General features: G+C 37.6%; 1 protein-coding gene across 3 annotated transcripts in view; it reads left to right on the top strand.

The window, feature by feature from the left end:
* SLX4IP (SLX4 interacting protein) overlaps nt 1–21,632 on the top strand; it is a 70,297-nt gene that overhangs the window by 23,026 nt on the left and 25,639 nt on the right. For 2 of the 3 annotated variants that reach the window (XM_066316531.1, XM_066316530.1), the window contains exons 4-5: nt 10,951–11,040; nt 14,060–14,198. In XM_066316531.1, coding sequence (XP_066172628.1) covers nt 10,951–11,040; nt 14,060–14,198 — 229 coding nt within the window. The remainder of the gene's footprint in view (nt 1–10,950; nt 11,041–14,059; nt 14,199–21,632) is intronic. The other variant, XM_066316532.1, reaches the window with a different exon arrangement.

Below are 21,632 nucleotides of genomic sequence, written 5' to 3'. Positions count from 1 at the left end.
TTTGTTGGCATGGAGTGTAATCTGGGCCTAGCTTTTACGTCTCTAGCAACTGATTGTTACTTTGTGTAAAATAAAATGCACTGGTTTTGTTAGTGCAAATGCTGCATCAGTCTCAAAATGTCATTTTTCAGAGGAGCAGTATTGGAACTGATGATAATGATTTGCTTACTCCTCAGGAGAGATGAAGCAGTTGACAATGATGGTTGTCTCATTTTTTATTGATTATGGGCATTAAGTTTCAGTACAGCAAGCAGGGAAGTTTGTTGCCTTTAAACTCTTTTTTTTTTCACCCTTGGAGGGTAAGGCAGGTGGATGCAGGTTAGGGAAAATCAGGTGTGCTGCAGACATGTTAATTCCATTTTAATTTTCCATTTTAACATCTTGCTGGGTAGACATAACCATTGCAATTGAGCAAGATTGAATTCAGCCAGGTGACATCTTAGATACCCAATAATAGCTGAATTTATTGAGCTGCTTTGTGCTGTCAGTTTTACTGTAGCCCCTGCCTGTTTAGAAGATGCATTAAAGAGGAATTTTGACCTTGGCAGGGGTGGAGAAAGTCTTGAATTTGAATTCAGGAAAAATTTCATGGAGGAATTAGGCGACATGTTGTAGTTTTTTGTGATGGGGTTATGGATGGAGCTGGGAGGAAAAAAACCTGGTGAATGTAGAAATTTATGTATTTTTTTTCATAGAAAATGATAAAAATACTGCTGAGGAAAGTATCATTATTTGCTTATGTTTTCAACCTCTTCCTGTAGACTTCTTGTTGCTGTCAGAGCATCTGGGTCAGTATGGACCCAATATAATGTTTTATATATTTAATGTCTACCTTTTGTTGCATTAAATCAACACTATTTATCATTTTCAGTGATTTTAATGTTTTCCACATGTATGAGGATTGGTGCTAATTATCACTGGAATTTTTCTAAACATAATTGTGGGAAAAATTTCCCACATATTTTCAATTAGTAACATAATCCACGGGAAACTTGGGAAAAAAAATAATACAAAGGCTTTGAAATGTAAAACTTAAACTTTTTTAAAAGGCATTCCCAAATAGCAGTTGGGATCCTAGGTACTCATTGTCCTTTTTGACTGCAGTAAAATTATGTCCTCTTTTCTTTAAGGCAACAGCTTTTTTGATACCAGTGAAACAGAGAAATGTTGTTTTGAGAATAAATCAGTCCTTCTTGCCATTCCACCCCTCTCCATCTGTAAAATGAAGCTGCTCTGAAATCTTGGGAGCATGTTGTTTCTATTACCCTTCATAATAGGTGAAAATGAGCAATGTGTTACCCATGATGTCTGTACATTGTGTTTTTCACAAGTGTTTTTCCTTGGGTTTTCATGGTGTGATTGACCACATGTGAATATTATACCTATCAATGCACTTAGTGTGAAAAAGAGTTACAGAAACCGACAAAGCCAGTAAGAGATTAAGCTCTGAATTTGTTTCTTTAAGTATTTGTTTTCATGTTAGAAACAATCACACTTTATTTGGATCTTCATTTCCCCTATTGAAAGAGCCCAGATTTTAGTAATTTTCTAGAAGAAAAATGGTTAGCACTTCCCAACCTCAGCAACTGAATTGTGGGAGGAGGAATATTTGCAGAAGGATTCACTTTTATGCATTAGGTATCTTTGGTGTGCCAGCTGGGGGCATGTAAATAAATATTGATTAACCTGTGCAATCTAAAGCCATACTCACCTGCCTTCCTTGGAGGTCAGGGATGGGTTCCTGGGGCCTCCTGAAGGCCCCAGGTTGGAGCAGAGTCAGGTGCACTTTTTGAGCTGCATCTGATTTGAGTTAAGGTCTTGTCATCCACCACCTGCTTCTCACTGCCCTACTCTCCTCCCAGAGATTACCACTGAAGTTGCTTACAGAGATATATGAATGGTCACTTCTTATTTCTTTCTGTCAAACTCAGTAGATTGTAGGATGCGTTTTAAAGCAGATGTTGAATGCAAACTGTTTCAGGTAGGGGACAGCTGTACCTGTTTAGCTCTGGTTGGTGCTAGCCTGTGGGAGATGTAAGATGGAGGCAGTCCAGGGACAGACAAATGAGAAAAGAGCTTCCTTAGCAGGTTCTGTTTTAGTCCCAGGAGCCTTTCTGGTGACAAACACTCCACCAGGTCATTTTCACAATCTGTTCTTGCTTTTCACCAACTCCTCAGTGTTCAACTATGTCCATATTTTACATATTTTTTCTTTTTTCTTTTTATTTAAGCATAAAGTCTATTTATTATATACTCTGTTTAGTGCCAGATGAAGTGAATTTTTTTCTGGGACATTAAATTATATCTCTTTTCTTCACAGCTGGTAATTCCTTGAGGTTTTTGCTGATCTGTTTCCATTTTGAAATATGATGTATTCTTCATCATCTGATTCTGCTTTTTCAGCAGTAACATTTAGAGCATCACTTGTTCATTTGAAAGACTCATCTCTTTCTTCCTTTGTACCTTTGTAGATAAAGCAGTGAATATTTTGTTGAACTTTCCTCTTCCGCTTTGTGTTGACTTAATATGCTCCCACTTAATAGAGGGATTTTGTCCAAATGGTGTCACTTTTGTAATACGCCTCTTTCAGCATGAGTCACTTTTTTCTTACACTGTTTCTGAAAAAGCTTTCTTGCTGTTCTGAAACTTTCCTGGCTGGGTTTCGACAAATTAGTTAAAACAGGGTTAAAAGTACTTCTTTTAAATACTTGGAAAATGCAATATTTCAACCATTGCAGTAAATTTAACAATATTAAGAAGTTTGGCTTGCTTTACTTTTTTTAGCAGATAAAAATACTTTAGCTTTATGTATTTGTCTTAAAATCTGATCATGTGCAATCAATGTATCTTCAGTCTGTTAAATTTTTTTGGCATAAAGATTTAGCATCTGCAAATATTTTATATTGAAACGTGGGCTGCAGATGTTGGCTTTGGTTTTGTGTTGCCTCCTGCTTCCCCGTTCAGTAGCTGTGTGCTGTGGTAGGTAAGGTTTTCAGGAGAGGCAGGGAAGGAAGGGAATTTCAGAGCAGGTGAGACCTCATGTCTTAGAATAAAAAGGAATCTGAATTAATTGCCAAGTTGGACACGTGGAACAATTTCCTGCGTGGGACCTGCGCTCACTTCCCCGTTCTGTTTTTGTGAGAGGGAAGTCAGCCCATCCCTGCAGCTGTTGGACACATAACTCAGAAATATATTTGTGGGTGCATCATGTGCTGGAGGACTGCTGCTCCTTCATCCCAGCAATTACCTCCTGAAACAAACACTGTGGTCTGCCTCTGCTTCACCTTACAGGAAGCTTTTAAATTGTGTTTTCAGGCTATTTGACGTTCTGTTTTATTTCCTCTGACAGAGTTTACATCAGAAGATACTGAGGGTGGTGTCTCCACCTAATTTTTATTGTGCTTATTTTCTGGCAGAAACACATAAAATCAGGTTGTACATTGCTGATTTTCTCAGCCCTCCTGGTGGCTGTTTTCATGCTGAACAAGTCCATCAGTAGCTTGCCTATATGTACTTGGTGATCTTGATGCTTTAAAGTCTGACAGATTAATATTAAGATACAGCATTTAAAGCATGTGTGGGAAAACCTGTGAAAATCATTTAACAAGTCTGGAAAAGGCCCTCAAACCTTTTTATTACTGGCTGTAATTTCTTCAGAAAAATTATATTGTCATGTTACAGTCAGCAATCTTTAGGAGTTCTGGAGGCTTTAGTAGTCATTGTGGTTGTATTTGATACCTATTGCTGATCTGATAATTGATAGCTATAGGTAATTATAGATGCCTATAGATAATTGATACCTATAGGATCTGATAATTACAAACCAAATAATTCAGCCATGCAGAGTGTTTTGTACAAGGTGTGTATGACTTCCTTTTTCTTTCCCTCTGGAGAAGAAACAAAATCCCAACACTGACTTCACAGAACTTCAAAGACTGTCCCCAACTCCAGTTTAATACAGCAATGACAAAGCAATTCTTCTTGTGAATTACTTTTATAATACCAAATTTTTATCATTGTGATTATAGATAGCTCAGAGTAAGAGCTTGGTAAGGTAATAATCTTTATCTGCACCCACTTACTGAGGATCAGGTAACAATATTATGTTATCCTGTGGCACTCTGTTGGTGTGGCTAAGCCCTAGGAGGTGTCTTTAAAAATTTACAATTAAGAATTAATTGCATTTGGGTAGATTGTCAATTTTTTCACCTCCCCAGTTAATAGGGCCACTTACCTTCCCCAACCTGAAGTGGCATAAAAGGTTATTGCAGGTTGTTGCAGACGTGGGTCTTTCATCATCGCTTGCTCACAATGACTTAAAAAATATCATAGTTTTTAGAATAATACTTCACAACAAGAGGGTGAAAGCAGCTTGTTGGAATCTCAGATTATCTTTTTACTATCTTGAGCAAATATTGTGCTGCTATTTCTGTTGTTCTGAATCAGTTCTGACACAGGCAGGGGCATGGTGTATATCCTTTCAAAACGATGGTGAGATTGCACTGTTACTTGGAGACTTAGCCCCAAGGAAAAACTTGCTTTTTGCAATTGTTTGAGCTCCAACTACATGACTCTTTTCAATATGTGGGCTACAGAACCTCCTACGGAATTGGGATCAGACCAGCACAGATTGACAACCTAAATTAAGCTTAATTCTCTCATGCAATTTAGGCCTCTTTTTCAACATTCTACCTGATAGAGCAGTTCTCCGAGACCAGTTCAGATGTTAAGATTAAGTAATTACTGCTTAGCCTGGCTGTGGGTGATGAACTGAAGGCTCTGTTTGCACTGCAGCATTCTTACGTTGCTAAAAACATGCAGCTCCTTTCCCTCCGCAGGTACTTGGTTTCTGAAGGAGTTGTCTTCATTAATTTATTTTAATCTGTTGATTTGGGTGGATCTCTCACAATTATGTGTTTTAACAACAGTGTGTTAGTCCTTAATTTGAAAGTCTACGGTATCACACACAGCTCCATCAGATCTTAAACTCCTCAGTGTTTTTTATGTTTTCCTAAGGGTTGAATCATTCACAAGTATTTCTTGTTTTCCTTTTCCCGTCATTTCTCAAGTTTAATATCCTGTCCATCTGCATCTGTTAAGAGTCTAAAATGCTGCCTTGATGTTGCATCCTAGTTTCATGAGTTGTCAGGCCACATTTATCAAAGGATTGTTCTAAAGGCTTGTTCTGTGCTTACACCTCTTTGCTTGGCATGAGAACCTCTCAGTGTGATCTTAATGTGCCTATAGCTTATTGATTGAATTTTCAGATAACTGCTTCTTTCTTCCACTGAAACACCAGAAAATTAAACACACCTCCTTTCAGGAACTCCTCATACATAAACTATACTTCTAAAAAAAGCAAGCCAACCACTTGTGAAAGATTATTTAGGTATAACTCGTTTGCAGGTTATAAAGGAGAGAATTTCCTCCCTGCTCTTGGAAAGTCTGATTGCACTTTAGATTGTCCAATTCCTGCTGAATTTGTGTATGATTTAGTACAGCTATCTTTGATGATAGATCTTCTATTTAGACCCTGTTATAGCATTCCTCATGATCTGCTGCTCCCTTTTTTGCTGTTGAAGTGAGCCCATAGATCTTTGAAAGCAGGGAAATTTAAAGATCTAGGTGATGTTAGCTGATGGCTATAAGCCTTCTTTAATAAGAAGGATTTATTTGTTGAAACTGTTCTACAACTTTAGGATATAAGTATATAACAAAGTACAAGCTTTGTACGATTTCCAGAATCAAGCAGCTCTTATCCAGAAAAAAGATGAGAAGTGGAATATACCCTTTTCCCCCTCTGATATTTACATCATATTTCTTGAGCATCTTGAAGAGTGGACTTGTTCATGATTTCCTGGAGGGATTCTGCTTTTGGCTTCTTCTGGAAGCTTCTCTCATCTGTTCTGCTCTGTTTCTGAATCAGCTGTTGAGAAATTTTTCTATAATTCTCAATTCCTCTTGTTTAGTGAGCTCCTGATTAATCTCATGACAGTAAAACCTTTCACTGGTGACCTGTTGGTGCCTACAACCCACTGAAATGGAGAGTTGGAGGAACACCTTGCTCTGAGCATTAACCAGGGAAGCTCTATTTCTGTGCAACTTTGCTGCCTGCTGAAAAAAACCTAAATTATTTTCCCCCCTCTCCTCCCTCTGATTTGTTTACCCTAGAAGCATGAAAACCCCTCCAAACCCGGCTCCCCAAAAAACCCTTGGAGATTGTCAAGAAAAATATGTGGAAAAGTCATACCCATATCAAATTGTAACTTTATCTACTTAAAAGAATGAGAAATGTACAGTATTAGCTGTCACCAAAATACCTTTATCCCCCGATGGCTGTCAGCAGTGGTGGTGACATAAATACCTATCCTGACTCCTGTGTTTATACAGGTTGAGGCATTTAAGTACTGGGACAGTGTCCCTATGGTTTGGGAAATTGTGCATTACCTCCAATCGTTGTGTTCCTAGACATGCTTGTAAATGAAAGTGAAATTAATGTTGTATAATGACAAATATCCCTTGTGCTGTATGCTCACTTGCTTAAGTGATTTTTGCCTCTTGCTATTACTGCATAAGAGGAAGAAGTCAAAATATTGTAAATCATTGGTGCTAATAGTATAAGCAATAGGAAAACATAAATTTCTTTGGGATCAGAAAGATAAAGGAGGCAAATAAACTTCTAATAAGCCTGGAAAATGTAATTTTTTCCCTAATACAATTGGCACAGTGTATAGACCAATGATTAATTGGTCATAATTATACTCAGTGCTGTAGATATTAGAACTTGCTTGACTCAGTGCAGAACACTTAGTGATTTTCAGAGAGAACTTAGAGAGGATGGAAAATATTTAAGTTTTCCTGTCTATTTTAAGACAAGATATTTCACATAAGCTTATGTGTGGCTTATTTTATTTTTTCCCACAAAATCTCTTGGCTGTGCTTTTGCATTCTGGAGACTGATGATATGTCCTATCAATTTTGTCATAATGCCAGAAAGGGCTTCCAGTGACATTTTTTGAGTAGTCATTGGGATCAAGTCTATGTTTTTGTTTTTGTTTTGTTTTAAATTGTAGATGTTATCTAAGACTGGAATAAAATTCTCTCTGTAACAACAGAGTAGCACAGTGCTCAGGGAAGAGGGAGCAGTAGAAATAAACAGTTCCTCTCTGTTCATCATGGAGCAGTTTTGGGGTTTTGAGTGTGTGAGAGTTGCAGCTCGGTTCCTTCCCACCCATCTCCAATCCCAGCAAAACTCTGAGATGTTTCTGTTCCAGCTCAGCTTCAATTAATTCTGACCCTCCAGTCCACATCTATAATCACAGAAATGGGAGAATAGGTCTTGGGAGCTGGTTCTCCACTCGTGTCTGCTTTAATGATACAGCACATTTGGAGTGCTGTAACTGAATACAAACCCGCCATGCTCATTTCCACCTTCCCAAGGACTTTCTGTTTATAAGGACTGGTTTTATGCTGTTCAACTGATGCAGTTTAAAGAAACAAGAGTACCCATTGTAGGAGCCCACTGATTGTAAAAATGAGTATAGCAATAAAAAAGTATTTATTTGGGTTTATTTGCTCATTGGGGGGTTTACAGTAATAATTCACCATCTAATATGTGCTTATTTCAAGGTTGCAGGAGGTTATGAGCAGATGACTTTGCTTGACTGACCACTTTGTGTTGGGTTTTGTTCTGTTTATGTTACATGTCTGGTTATATTTTCAATTTGCAGAGTCTATGAAGTGTTTGAAGTATTTGTATAAACAATTTGATGTCTGAAAAGATGTTCTGAATTAGATGGTATTGCTGTACAACAATACACTAACAACATTCTGAGATCATTTAAAGTCCTTTGTTTAGTGACACAATGAATGTCATTAGACAATCACAATAAAATGTGAACATTAAAAACAGCTTGTAAAAATGAAGAGTTTTTGAAATTTAGACTTATGGGGGATATCAAATTGGAGCATCTGCTTCTGTCTTTAATTTTTGAGTGAAGTGTTTTCCTATTGATTCTTGACAAGTGTGTTTCCCATCAAATCAGGCATTCAAGTTTCAGTTTTGACAATTACACCTCCAAAACAATTTTCAGTGCAAATTTTGAGATAGATGTTGAAAACATGAAATTAAAAGTTGCCGTTCCTTTTGTTTGCCTTTCAGTTGTGGTACTTAGGAGTCACGAGTTGCATTGACTGGAAACACTTCGTTTCCACTAAAATAAAAGCGAGTATTTTCGTGGAATTGCATGTCATCACAATAAAAATAGAAACTCCTATAAGAGCATCAGACCTGCTAATATAAACTGCGTACTTTTTCCCTCCACTTGCCTCTGTTCCCTGCAATTGTTTGTATTGGCATTTAGTCTGTACTTGTACTTGGAGCAGCCAAAGTTGTCTGGAGCTGCTCGGTACAAACACCATCCACAGAGCTGTACCATGTGAAGGCACATGAAGCATCAATACAGGTGTAGCTCTACCAGGTGTTGTGCAGCTCAGGAATGCAGGGGAGCCTGCGTGGAAGCTGTTGCTCATATCACATCTGGGACTTAGGAGATATAGGAGGTAGTGAGGTTCGGGAGGGTCTGTGCTTGTCACTCTCTGACTGCCCATTTTCCTCTTTGCCTGTGCCATTTTTGCTTCCCTGTGTCCTGTTCCAAAGCTGTCTGATTGTGTGGCTGCTGAAATATTTCCAGCTGTGCTGTCTACAAGAGGAGTGCTCCAAAGCTCAGAGGGTTAGAAACCTTCCATGGGGAAACCGTGTCTATTACAAGGACTTATGCACTATTTATATCTATTTGTTTTTTCTTTGAAGTGCTACAAACCTTTGGTGTGTTTGTAAAATTTTAAAGATAATTTTAACTGTTCCATTGTATAGTTTTGAATGTGGTTCATTATTTTCTTTTTTCCCTGTTGTTTCAAGATTGGCAACTGAGACAAACAGTGCCATTCAGAAGAAAATAATTACAGGCATTCTCTCCTTGAAAAACAGGTCTATACTTTGCATCTGTATCTCTATATAAAAGTTTTGTAGTCAATAGAAAATGTTGCCAGTTAACATAGAGCATTTGATAATTTGAATTTTCTTGATGTTTCAACTACTTGTTTGTTGTTATTAGTGCTGAACCATGAATAATTTACTGGCTTTCACTTTATAATCTGCAGCGTCTGCTAACTTTGAAGTTCAGTAGTCAATTTAAAGTTTGCTGGAGCTGACTAATGATTCACCAGAGATTTTTGTGAGATATTTTGTCATCCATTTAAAGCTTGGAAAGGTTTGCTGTTGCAGCCATCTGGCAATTCTTGGTTCTCTGGAGGAAAGAGAAGCCTTTTGATACAATAGATCAAAGCATTCTGCTCTTTAAGTGACTGATACCTATAAGTAACTTAGAAGTTTCTCAAAATGATTTCACAATGTTTGTCTCGTTTGCCAAACTTTTGCATTCTAGCTACAATACAATATTGGCCATGAATTACATTTTAATTATATATGAATCATAATTTAGAAGCTTATGTTTGCAGTTGATATACAACTCCAAGTGCTTTATAAACCAAGAATTTTAAATTTACCAAATATTCTGTTATGGTTAATTAAATGGATGCTAAGTCTTATTGCTCTTAGTGTTAATGGTGTAGGTAAGGGTACTTTCAATAACTGTACTTGTCATGAGCCTGAGATAAAGATGTACCCCTTAGACTACAGGTGATGTAAACCCAGAGTCTAAACCATATATCCCACTATTTCTAGAACTAACTCTGTTAGCAGTTGGGATCCTGAGGCTGGGCTTTGCAGATGTTTGGCAGTGAAGAGCAAATATGGAGAGAGTGAGTGAGGACACGAGGTGAGCAGTGCAGCATCCCTTGAAAGGAGCCAAATTCACTCTGGATGGTCTGTGCACGTGTGAGGTTTGTCTGGGATCAGGATGTTGTTTCTATTCCATCAGACATTCTGGATGTGCAAGTGCCATGGCCGCACATGTCCACTCTTCTCACAGAGTGGGTTCATTGCATCACAGATGCACCACAAGCAGCCAAGTCAGAATGATGAAATTGGCTTTTTTCTCACAGATCGGTTAGTTAGAGGTGTCTGAGTGAGATTTGGCTTACAGTAGAAAAAAGGGAACCCATGGGCTTATAATGCCCCATATCTCTGTGCAGGACAGCAGGCAGGAGTGAATGAGTGCCCAGTGGAAGTAGGGTGTGTTCATGCCACTCACTCTTCTTGTGTCAGTTCATTATAATGATTGATGGAGCAATGAAAGAAAATAACCCTTGTATGTCACATTGTCCTCAATCAGAAACTCTCAAGGAATTTCAGAAACAGCTGATGTATCTTGGGATGTAGCCTATATCACCCTAACAACTGTTTAATAATATGTGAGCCTTCAAAGTACCATTCAGAGTATAATATTGGCTAAATGACAGATGTGGTAACTACCAGATATCCACTGACAAGTCCTTGAAACTTGCTGTTCTTTACATTAGGTAGCTTGGAGAGAGGAAAACACTTCTAAGATGCTGAATTTTAAAGTACTTAATTAATTTAAAACACCAACTAGATAACCAATGTGGTACCAAATTTTCAGAAAATAGAATGGTCTGAGTTTAGTGAGGGAATAGTGAATTTTTCACACACTAAAATTTGCTTAAATTCAGATTTCAAAGTGTCATTTAGATAGCAGAAGAAAATTCTACACTTGAGCTTGTCATAGAAACATTTCTGTGAGCTATCCAGCATAGATTTGGTGTTCTTGTTCCTTGTTAAATCTACAAACAATGATAAATTTGTAATTCTGTCCTTCATGAGTTTCCACAATTCAGTGTTCTGCCTGCTGGAACTGTGAATCAGATGCATGTGCTTACCTGATTGTTTTATCTCCCCGTCTGCTCCACATGTGCTTCCAAGCAGCTACAATTCAACATGTTTTTTCTTCTTTTTTTTTTTCTTTCCAGTGTGGGAACTTTGCTGTCTTGGTGGATGTTCATATTTTGCCTCAAGGTTCCAGTAAAGACACCAGCTGGTTTTCAGATCATGAGAAAGAGGTACAACAAATATCAATTCTACTTCAAAAGCATATGGCTGCAGGGAAAAAGTTGGATTGCCTTGAACTGTTCAGAATTGTTCAGTGTTAGGACAATATTGTTAGTTATACCTAACCATCAGTAGTTGCCATGGGACCCCTATGTCAACCATATGTGCTTTTTGGGTCACAAATGACCACTTAAAATTTGCTTTTTTAATTTTTAAACTCTGTATGTGTGTGTGTGTGCATACATGCATGCATGTATTCTGTGTGGATTCTTCTGACTTAATTTTAAAAATATATTTCTCATGAATGCTTGTAAATTATCCTGAGTGATATAAACCAGATTGTGACAGGTATCATTTTGTTGGGAAAATAGCTCCCTATTCATTATTTTCCTCGTTCGGAGAAGTGTAAGTGACGTTGCATTTAGAGGGTGCAAGAAAAGATAAAGATGCGTGATAAACTGTAGTAGAACTGTTGCATCTTCTGAAAAGAAACTTGCATTATTTTTAAGTGTGTCATGTGTATAGTCTGCTGAAATAGTGGAAAATCAGCACGCAGCAAAACTCTGCCTGTGACTTTGATCAGGTTGTAGAGAAATCACAGAGGATCTTGTGCTGAGCTCCTGGCAGGAGCTTTCCCCTGTGTGTGGGAACTTGAGAAGTTCCTATTGAAAGCGAAGGCAGGACGTGTTTGGGATGCCTGGGGACTTTCCCGCACGTCTCCGTTACGGTCATTTTCAGCAGATAGTTCCCTAATAATGCCATCATTAACTTGTCACTGCACAGCGTCCCCAGACGTCTCAGAGTCGTACATTGAAATGAAATGAAAAGAAACAATGCATTAATATCCTGAGGGAGCAAAAGCAGAATGTTCAGCAGCGTGTGGTTCATCTGATTCGTGCTTTACTAAGCAGAGAAATAAGAAAATAGGGAGAATATTTTAGATTTCTTTTTATGACTAAATGAATGCTCCCTACCTTTTCTATTTATAACCAGTTTTACTCTCCTGGTTATCTGAGTTTTGAATGTTTTCAAAATGTATTTTGTAAAACTGCCAAAACAAAAGAGATGAATTTCAGGAAATTAGGTCATGATTGATTTAATAAGGAGACATGACAGGACAACATTCAGTGCATTTCTGTAACTGCACGTTTCCAGAGAAGTACAAAGGTTGGATATTTTCAGCAACTGAGAGGGGTGAGTCCTATAACTTTACCATTCACTTCCAGAAAGTCCTATGCAGAATCTTTGAGGGGGAGAAGAGGTCATAAAGAATGATTATTCCAATATATATATATTTTTATGAAAGCTTTTACGTGTTCATCACAAGTGATTTTCTGTGTTTCTGTTGTTTCCAACTCTGGAAAACACTCGTGGTGCTGCAGCCCTTTGTGCCTGTCTGTGGGAAACGTGGATGCCTCTTGTAACAAACACAATTCCTGCTGATCCCGGGCTTACCCTGGGTGAAAGTCATCGGCTTGAGCTCAGGGATCCTGCTGATGCAGTCTCAGTGGCCTTTTGGCTGCTGGCTCCTCATTGGAGCACATGCCTTGGAGGGCAGGATAGATACACCAGCGCCCAAAGCATGAGACTGGTGTAAGGAAATAAATAGAGCTGGGTGTTGCAATGACCACTGTGGCACACTGCTGTGACCAGGTGGATGTACAGTACTCTTGGGATTGCTCTGAGATGCTGCAGTTTTTTTCCTTTTTTCTTCCAATTTCCCTGCCCTTTCTTTCATACCCTTTTCCCCCCGAAATGGCAAAGCCAAAGTTGTATCTTTGTTCTCTGAGGTCTGTATGATTCTTTGTGGGGAGCTGTTTAAATAATATTTCCATGAGCCTAACGAGTAAAATATGTTCCATGTAAATGAAGGAAGTGCATGGTAATGTTTATTGCTGTAGAAGGAACCAAAGACACACCATGATTCTGCTGCTTTCAAGACCTTTTCATTCTAACCTGAACACAGGCCCATGAAGGAATGTGTAATGGGAGCACTTTAATGAGTTAAACAGAAGAATAAGCAAATACAGTAATTTATAATTGTGCTCTACAAGAGAAAGAAAAATGTATTTCTTACAGTAAAGGAAAAAATACTGGTTGTGATTGACTAATGTGTGTGCCCTGCTTTCATTTAGAGCAATATATTAAAATTTTGTTGTTCTGAGTACTTTCTACAATAATCAAAAGGAAATTTCAAGGCAATATCGTTTAGATGCTACTTATGTAATTTTATCTACTGCTCTAATATATTATAGAGGTAAAATTATATTTTTGTGTCCCACAATGTATCATTGCTATGAGCACATAGTTATGAACAGTGGAAAATGAGAATACTGAGGGAGAAGTGTCAAATATGTGTGTGTGTGTGTATTAAGCTTAAAACTTATTCTGGTATTCAAGAAATTAATTTTTGGTTTTCACTCCAAACAGTATTTTTTCTGGGTAATTCTGGCAGAAGGTTTTGTTCTTCCCGAGTTGTATGTGATTTTATTGTGCTTTGTTGAAGAACATGTGAAAGATACGAACAGTATGTTTAGGAGCAGAAAAATGTAAATTAATTAGAGCAATTAAGTTTCTGTGACCTAATTTGGTCAGTCTTCCCCCACATCCAAATTAAACTGAGTTGAAGCAAAATATCTGTTGTAAGTTTATAAGGATTCTTGCTGAGAAATGGTGTTGACAATTCCTGAGAGGATGTTTACTACAATTTTGCCTTAATACTTAACATTATGATATATTTTAATATGTATTTTTCCTACTTTGTATGCATATGAAACTAATTTCTGATTTAAAAACATTAGTATTGTAATATAATGTATTTCATCTGCCAAGTAAGAATTTCATAATGTACTTCCTCTCTTGTTCTTGTAGAAAAATGGTTTGATTCCCCTCCCTATTCCCATTTATTTTCCTAATTCATGTGCTTCTCCTCTCAATGTTTTTCCTTTTAATGGGAGAGGAGGTAATTTTGTATTGATTTCTGCTGTGTGGCTGTGGGCATTTCTGTAAATTTAGAGCAAACCAGGCCAGTGGTTTTTCTTTCAGGAGGTCTGCAAGCTGCTGGAAGATATTGTTGCTTCAAGGGTCAAACACTATTTGGAGGCACCTAAACAACGTGGTCAGGGAAAACCTGTGGAGCATGGATCATCTGGACCTTTGTTTCTTACTGGTAAAAGAAATTATTTAATTTAATGTGAAATAAAGTGTAGTGGAAAATACTGTTCTTTATTTTTTCTGTGAGAAATTTGCCATCAGGAAGGCCTGAAATAGTTGATGTTTTGGTCTGGAATTACTTCAGCTGTGTGAGTGAAAAGATTAAGTGGATTTGAATTTTTTGTGTTGCTTAAAAGTGAATGTAATGCTGGTACTATTAGTCAGAGAGCCTATCATTAGAACTAAAAAAAATAACTTATGCAACCCTTGGTCCTGCAAAATTGATTGAAATCTTGCTGGTTAGTTAAGTCTCATTTTCACTTACACATTCAGTTTAGAATTTTAAATACAAAAGTCATATCTTTACTTCTCCTTTTACTTTTGGCAATCTGTCTAGTCTTAAAAATTGATGTGATGTAGTAGATGACATTTGTCATTTCACCAGTGCTACTGCAGGCCTGGCAGCAGCACCCATGGCCTTGGGAGTGCAGAAGAGAACAAGATTAAGAGCCTTCACCCATTTGGAACTCCTTTTTTTTGTGTGTGAGGGTGTTGAGGCCAGTGGGTGCCATTTCAGTAAATGCACATTTTATACTAAAGATCATGATCACTGTAGCTTGGGCCTTACTGCTGGATCAGCTTTGGAGCTCAATGGCTGCCAGGTTTTGTTTAATGCCATTTTATTGTTAGCAGAATGGTGGGGTTTACAGTTGATAGGCTTATCTGTTGGTCTTATGTCATACCAGCAATTTGTCTTTAAATCGTTCTTAGGCAAAAAATCACTGGTGTTTGTTACTAGCCTGGAGCAGGTCATAAACTTGTCACAGAAAAAAAAGGGCTGCAGCAGTAAAGCTCAGTGCTGGCCATGCTTTGTCACATTTCCTTAAAGTCATTGAGACATCTCAACTGGAGTATGACTTCTGCAATGTGTGTGATTACACATTTACATTATATCATCACTATACTCATGAATTTCAGAATACAACATATATCAGATGAACAGTTTCAGTTGGGAACAAGTTCTTTGCCTCTTAAAATGCTTCCCATTATTGAAAAGGTGTATTCCTATAGAATTCTGTTTGATGGTTGCAGCTTTACATGCTCTTGTCAATGACAAAAACACAGGTTTTATACTCTGTGGCTGGCTTATAAATGCAAAATTATAGATATATATGGGAGCCACGTTCTTGTGTCATGAAATGGGCTTTTTCCCACCCCTCAAGAACACACTACCACATAAGCAAGAGGTGCTTCAGGCCACTAAAGGATTTCCAAACCCTTTTCTTTCTTGCAAGCTGTAACTACATTTTATCCTTTAAAAATACTATCATTGTTTGTCAAGCACATGAACTTTCAGACCCCTGTACTTTTCTGATTGTGAGTAAACATTACACATGGTGGGATCAGAATTTCTAAGATTTGTTGAGGTTTTTCCGTGTTTTCTTTTATAGAGTGATTTTTTTTAATGTTTCCTGCCTCAGTAAAAGGTAAGTTTTGAAAAAAAATGATGATTATATAAGGTGAAACTGCCAGACACAACAGTTGTTTTTATATATGTGGGCAGATGCAACACTAATTTGAGGGTGTTTGTGATAATTTAGAGTCTTCTACCTTCTTTCATATCATGAGCTTTTCAGTCAAGATATTGGTGTACTGTCCCAGGGTTGGGAACTGATCTTCTGTTTGACTCTTCCCCTTGTTTCTTGAAATTTAAAAACTTAGAGATAAGCTTTTGAGGAGGTCATCAGTAATATCAGTGACAGTTTTAGATTAGAGGATATTTACTTTGGATGGGGAAGAATGACTGTTCCATCAGTTTTCTGCAGTTAATCTCACCGTCATTAATTAACAATAAAGAACTAAAGGAAGAAAACAGGCTGTGATAATGAACATTCATGTTAAGCTTCATTTCCAAAGCCAACTCCTTCTTTTTCTCTCAGCCTGCTTTGCTCAAGGCTGTAATTTGTAAGAAAGGAGTGCTTTGTTCAAGTCCAAGAATCAAGTTTCTTCAAGTTCCATTCAAGTCTGTTCTTACCTGGGAAGGAAATAACACAATAGGTGGGTGTTCACAGGGGCAACCGGGCTGTGCCTCTAAGGACTGACCCTTTGAGGTGAGCCACAGGGCCAGGAGGCTTTACCAGTTACCTCTGGTGTTCTGCCCTCCTCTCTAGGATCACAGGTTCTGTTTGTAGGCTGCAGGGAGAAGGATTTGTGTTTTTTCACTCAAATGAAGTGCCACATTCCAGGCCAGTCCTTGGCTGGCAGTGTTTTGTACCGCACAAAGGAATGCACGAGCCTGGTACTGGGAAAAGGCTTCAGCTGCAGCTCTTGTTGCATTTGGAGGTTATGAAGAGTTTCTGAGTTCTTCAAGCTCTATGTGGTTTCTTTTGCTCCATGTTATTCAATCTGTGTGGAGTTTCACTGCTGTAAACCCCCTGCTCTTGTAAGGAGGTGTGTATTTCTAGAGGGATCCTTCACACAGTTATTAACTGCTTACTTGCTGTTTCCAGTGTCCCAGGTTAGCATTCCACCCCTGTAGTTGCATCTTTTCATGACAATTTCAACTAGTTTCCTGCAGGATGTATTCAAAATTTCTTGAAAAGAGGATTATTAGACCAGTATTAATAAGATTTTAGACTACCTTTAGTCAAGGCATGTTGTATTAGGTTTCATTTCAGAACCAGAAGCCAAACTACCTTAAGACTTGTGAAGACTTCTACTTACTTGCTAATATAACTATCTTGAAGAGAAAATTTTCACCTATCACAGCTTCCTTTTAGTGTTAATGTTATATTATGTTTAATATTAATATTATTTGACACTACCTTCCATTTTTGTGGCACTTAATGTAAATATCCATGCAAGTTACTCGTTAATTTACATTTCTTTTTCATTTGAGTTACACCCACACTGTAGTGTGTGGTGGGTCGCATACCAGCTCATTAGGAAATCTGTGGGTGTTACACATAGGAGAAGAAAGAAAGAAGGAAAGAATGGAAAAATGAGAGAAAGTAGCCAAGACAAGCAAGTTCTTCCTATTCTTCCTTCTGTCTGAACAATTTCCACACCCTTCCCAAATGGCCAGTATGAATAATTTGCCAAAGTAAGCTTTAATTTAGTCTTTGGACATAGGCCTTGGTATAAACTCTGTTTCTTGTGTTTAATTAATGTCCAAATGTGTTTGACTTGGATTTATTTTTTTAAAGAGAAATTTCAAATGGGGTAGATTTTCAAAGGTTGAATTTTGCCCACATCCAATCTGCATGGCCAAAGTCATGCAAGAAGGGCATTGGCCAGGTATGGCTTGTGATTGCATTATTTGAAGTTTCATGTTCCACAGAAAGTGTCTGGTTTTGATCAAGAGCAGTGAGAATTAAGAGGATACTACAGAGGTCTGAATAGACATGTTAAATACAGGAGAGATGGCAAGGGGACAACTGAAAACAATAAAGAAGAAGGTATGGTTTGCATGGGCACAGAGGAAACAATAAGAAGAAATGAAACAAAATATGGCTGATAGAAATGTCAATGTTAGAAATGGAGAGAAGGAAGAAAGTATATTGTAAACTGACCCTCTTCCCCCTCTTGAGGGAGGAAAAAGTTAACTATGTTTTTCCTACAAGTAATTTTCAGATCTACTCTCATTCCTTCCCCAGCATCCTTGCTGTTTTTCTTGGCTAGAGGGTGGGACATTTTTGCTCTGATTTCAGATCTTTTTATTGTACAGTCTCTTCTACAGTGAAAATAATTAGAGAGCATGCTGTCACATGGCACAGTGAGCTCCCAGCTTGATTTTATCTGCATTCCCTGGGATTCTGTGTATTTTTTTAATATATTTTTAACTTTCTTCTCTCATGAAATGAGGCTTACTGTGATCATGTTTCCTGAGTCCATCTTTTCACCCAGTTGCTTTTTGCAAATGTGACTTGACTTTATTATTGGTAGAAGTCTCATGTTTGAAACTCTTAGACATTCACTTCTGACAAGCTGACTAAAATGAGAAACTGGAAGAGGTAGAAGAGCTGTTATGAGTAGTTCAGCCTTACAAAGATCTGGAGTCAAAGTTCATGTTTCATTTAGTATAAAGAAAAACGCGTAAGATGCAATTTCATAAGAAAATACATTTCTCTTGCTTATGAAACAATTTTTTTGGCTCCTGCAAGCACACAAAAAATATACAATAAATCATGGTGGTAAATATTCCAAACTCTTTTGGCCTTGCATTTTAATTTGAACATTATGATGTTTTTAAGGGAAACACCCTTTTCAGACTGTCCCAGTTTTTGTTAGAAATGTTCACTATTGCTGTAGGACAAGAATTGTGTGAAATGCTTGTAGGGTATATCCCACATTATAGTCCTGTAACAGCAAAACTGATTTATTCCCACCATCCCAGCTGTTAACTCACACTTCTCTGCTGTGAAGCTCTTTGGTTTGGTTTGGTTTGAACCAGAATCTTTTCACTCGCCTTGCTTAAAAAGCAACTCTACAACACTTCTGTGGGTGCAACTAGAGGGAGAATAAGCTGCTATAGGGGTCTGAGGAGGAGTCTTTCCAATGAACTTTGATATCTGGGGTTGCACATTGTAATATCTCTCTCTCAAAAGAATTATATTGCAGCTTCTCTACAATAGACTCATTTATGATTTGTGGCAAAGTCCTGCAGATCTGTGTGAACTTTCAACTTACATTCATCTGTCTGTGACAACAGAGCTCCCTGAAGTATGCAGTAACTTATGCAATAACTTATGAAAAACGTTTTGATTAGTATCTTGTACTTAATATTTCCTGCTTGTGCTTTAGATTACTTTTCCCCCCCCATTTTTTACAGCCAGATAATGGGGAATAAGGACATCCTTTTTCCAGAGAAGCATTTTTCTTTTTTTCACCGAAGTATTTTTCTTCTAGAAGATCAAAAGTTGCAGAAGAACTAATTTTTTTCTTGTTTTGTCCTTTTCTCAGGGTAATGGGTATTTGACAAGAACAAAAGAAATGTCTGTGCTTACACACTCTTTGGGTGTTTTCTTTTTTTGTGTTTTTTTTTTTTTTTCTACACTGCCTTAGACTAATACAATTGAATTGGGAAAGATGCCAAGAAGGGCAACAGAGATAATCTAAGATGAGGAAATGCAATACAGGGAACAGTTAAATGTGCCTGGACTCTTCAGCTTGGAAAGTATATAAATTATGGGGAATACAACCAAGATCTATGAAATCATTTCTTGTCTCATTCTCTTCCAGTTTGAGAACAAGGGCGTATCAAATGAAGGGGCTGGAAATGCTGTGGTAGTTAGGAGAGCTGTGGAACTCTCTGCCAGAGGATAAAAGATATGATAAAGACTTGTGCTGCATCCACACCACCATGGGAGAGTGTTTCAGGGAGAGGACAGAATCTCCTGTGGTGCACTAAAGGCCTGAGTTGAGGAGGCTTGGAGCCTGGCAGTATCAGGGAAGGAACTGCCTGCACTTGGCTCTTGTATTTAGTGTTTGGCCTTAGGGACCTGTGCTCTTCCCGTTGTGCCCCTCTGAAAGGGAGACCTCACTCAGTGGGTGTCAGAGACTGTGAGGAAGTTCTGCACTGTCTGGACTGAAGCATCTACCTTTGGAAGGATCTTCTGTTGTGACACTGAGACTGGCAGAGGCCTCAGCAATGGCTGTCCCTGTTTTCCATGGGATGTTTGCAGCTGCAGCTGGGTTAAATGTGTTCTCTCTATTTTACTTCTACCAGTACCTCCTCTGAAATTATTTATGGACTTGGGTAATTAATGAAGTGTTGTACTTATTTTAAAGATGTCCTTAATGAAGTGTTTTATATAGATAGTATTGGATTGAAAAAAACAACAGGACAGTTGTTTAATTGGGTGTATTTTTGTGAAAAGGAAGAATTTGGTGTTGGTTTTGAAAACAGTCTTGACTTCTAGCCTTAAAATACTCTCTGCCTTAATGCATTGTATTGCTTTCTCTTGCTTTCATCTTTTTTTTTTTTTTTTTTTTTTTCTCCTGGTCTCTTCTCATATGATTTTTTTTCATTTTATGTAAAGAAAAAGTAGTATGAAAATGACTCCTAGTTTTGTGTGTGTGTGTGTGCAAAAAAAAGTGTTTGCATGCACAGCTACTCTCTTACATACCTATGTGAGCTATAAAGGTCTTCCTTTATCATCCAGATATTTCTGCAGAGTGATTTTGCTGCTAGTACTTCAGTTTATGCAATGACACATATATTTATGCAAATTTAAAGTTTATCTTTGGAGTTTTCTTTCTATAGTTAGGCAAAAAATCAGCATCCATTAATCATGTGTCTTTACAAAGTGGAATGGTGTGTCTCAGTTTCTCAAAGTTGGCTGGAAGTTAATAGGTAATTTATCTCTATCAGTTAAAATGAAATTTAGGGTACTAGTTTGATGCAGGTGTTTCAAGTTAGGCAAGATGAACCCCACCTTTAATTTCTGATTTGATACTCACCTGAGAATATCAAAGTGACTCTCATCTAGGCCAGGGAACATAGCTTTGGAAAGAGCCCTTGGCATGCTTGTTCCAAGTGGGAATTCAGCATTTTTGGAGGGTACATGAAGCGAATTTGAAAATCTGTCCCTAAGCACTATTTCTTATTGGACTGCCTTACTCTTATTTGCAACGTCTTTTCCTCTTGGAGGTGCTCTTCATGTTTGCTCTCTGTATGTTTTACAGCTTCTCCAGTCCCTTGGAATCAGGAATAACAGAGGATGGATTCTCAGTGTCCAGCTCATGGACCTGTTTTAGCACTGGGCACAGCTGGAAGAGGTGGCAGATAGGTTTGGGGGGTTTTTTGAGTGCTCACTGTTTTGGTTGAAATGTTTTGATTCTAAAAATTAACTAGGTTTAATAGCTTCTTTTGCCTTTAGTTCGACTGTACATTAAATTATATTTAAAAAAAAAAAGGATTGATTCTTACTTTGATATTAACTATTGAGTTTCTTTTAAAAAAATGCTCTTTATTAAATGTTTCTAAAGAGAGCAATATTGTTTTGGTTAAAATGTAATCAAGAAGAATAGGGATTTGAAATAAAACCTAAAAGAAATGTGATTTCCCTAGAAATGTTCAGAGGAATTTACTTAATTGCAACCAGAAGTTTGACCTGGAAGTGTAACGCTTTGACCTTTTAGCTGTCTGGCTTCCTAAATGTGTTGTTTTGCTCTCTTTAAACTGTGAGAAAATCTCTTTTATACATCCTTAACTCTTGCCTTCCCTAAAAGTCTGCAAACAATCACCAGCAAAAGAAAAATCATCATGCTGTTTTAAGAAAAAAAAAAAAATCATTGCAGCTACGTATTGAGCATTGAAGTACTTTTTATTTTCATTTTAACTGGAAGTAATTGGGGGTATAATTTCACTGTTAAATATGAATAGGAATTTCTTTTAAACTTTCCATGCTACCATATTACACAATAACACTCTCCTTTGTTCTTAAGT

The sequence above is a fragment of the Sylvia atricapilla genome, chromosome 3, assembly GCF_009819655.1.
Source record: "Sylvia atricapilla isolate bSylAtr1 chromosome 3, bSylAtr1.pri, whole genome shotgun sequence".
Classification (NCBI taxonomy): Eukaryota; Metazoa; Chordata; class Aves; order Passeriformes; family Sylviidae; genus Sylvia; species Sylvia atricapilla.
This window is presented reverse-complemented; position numbering and strand designations above follow the sequence as displayed.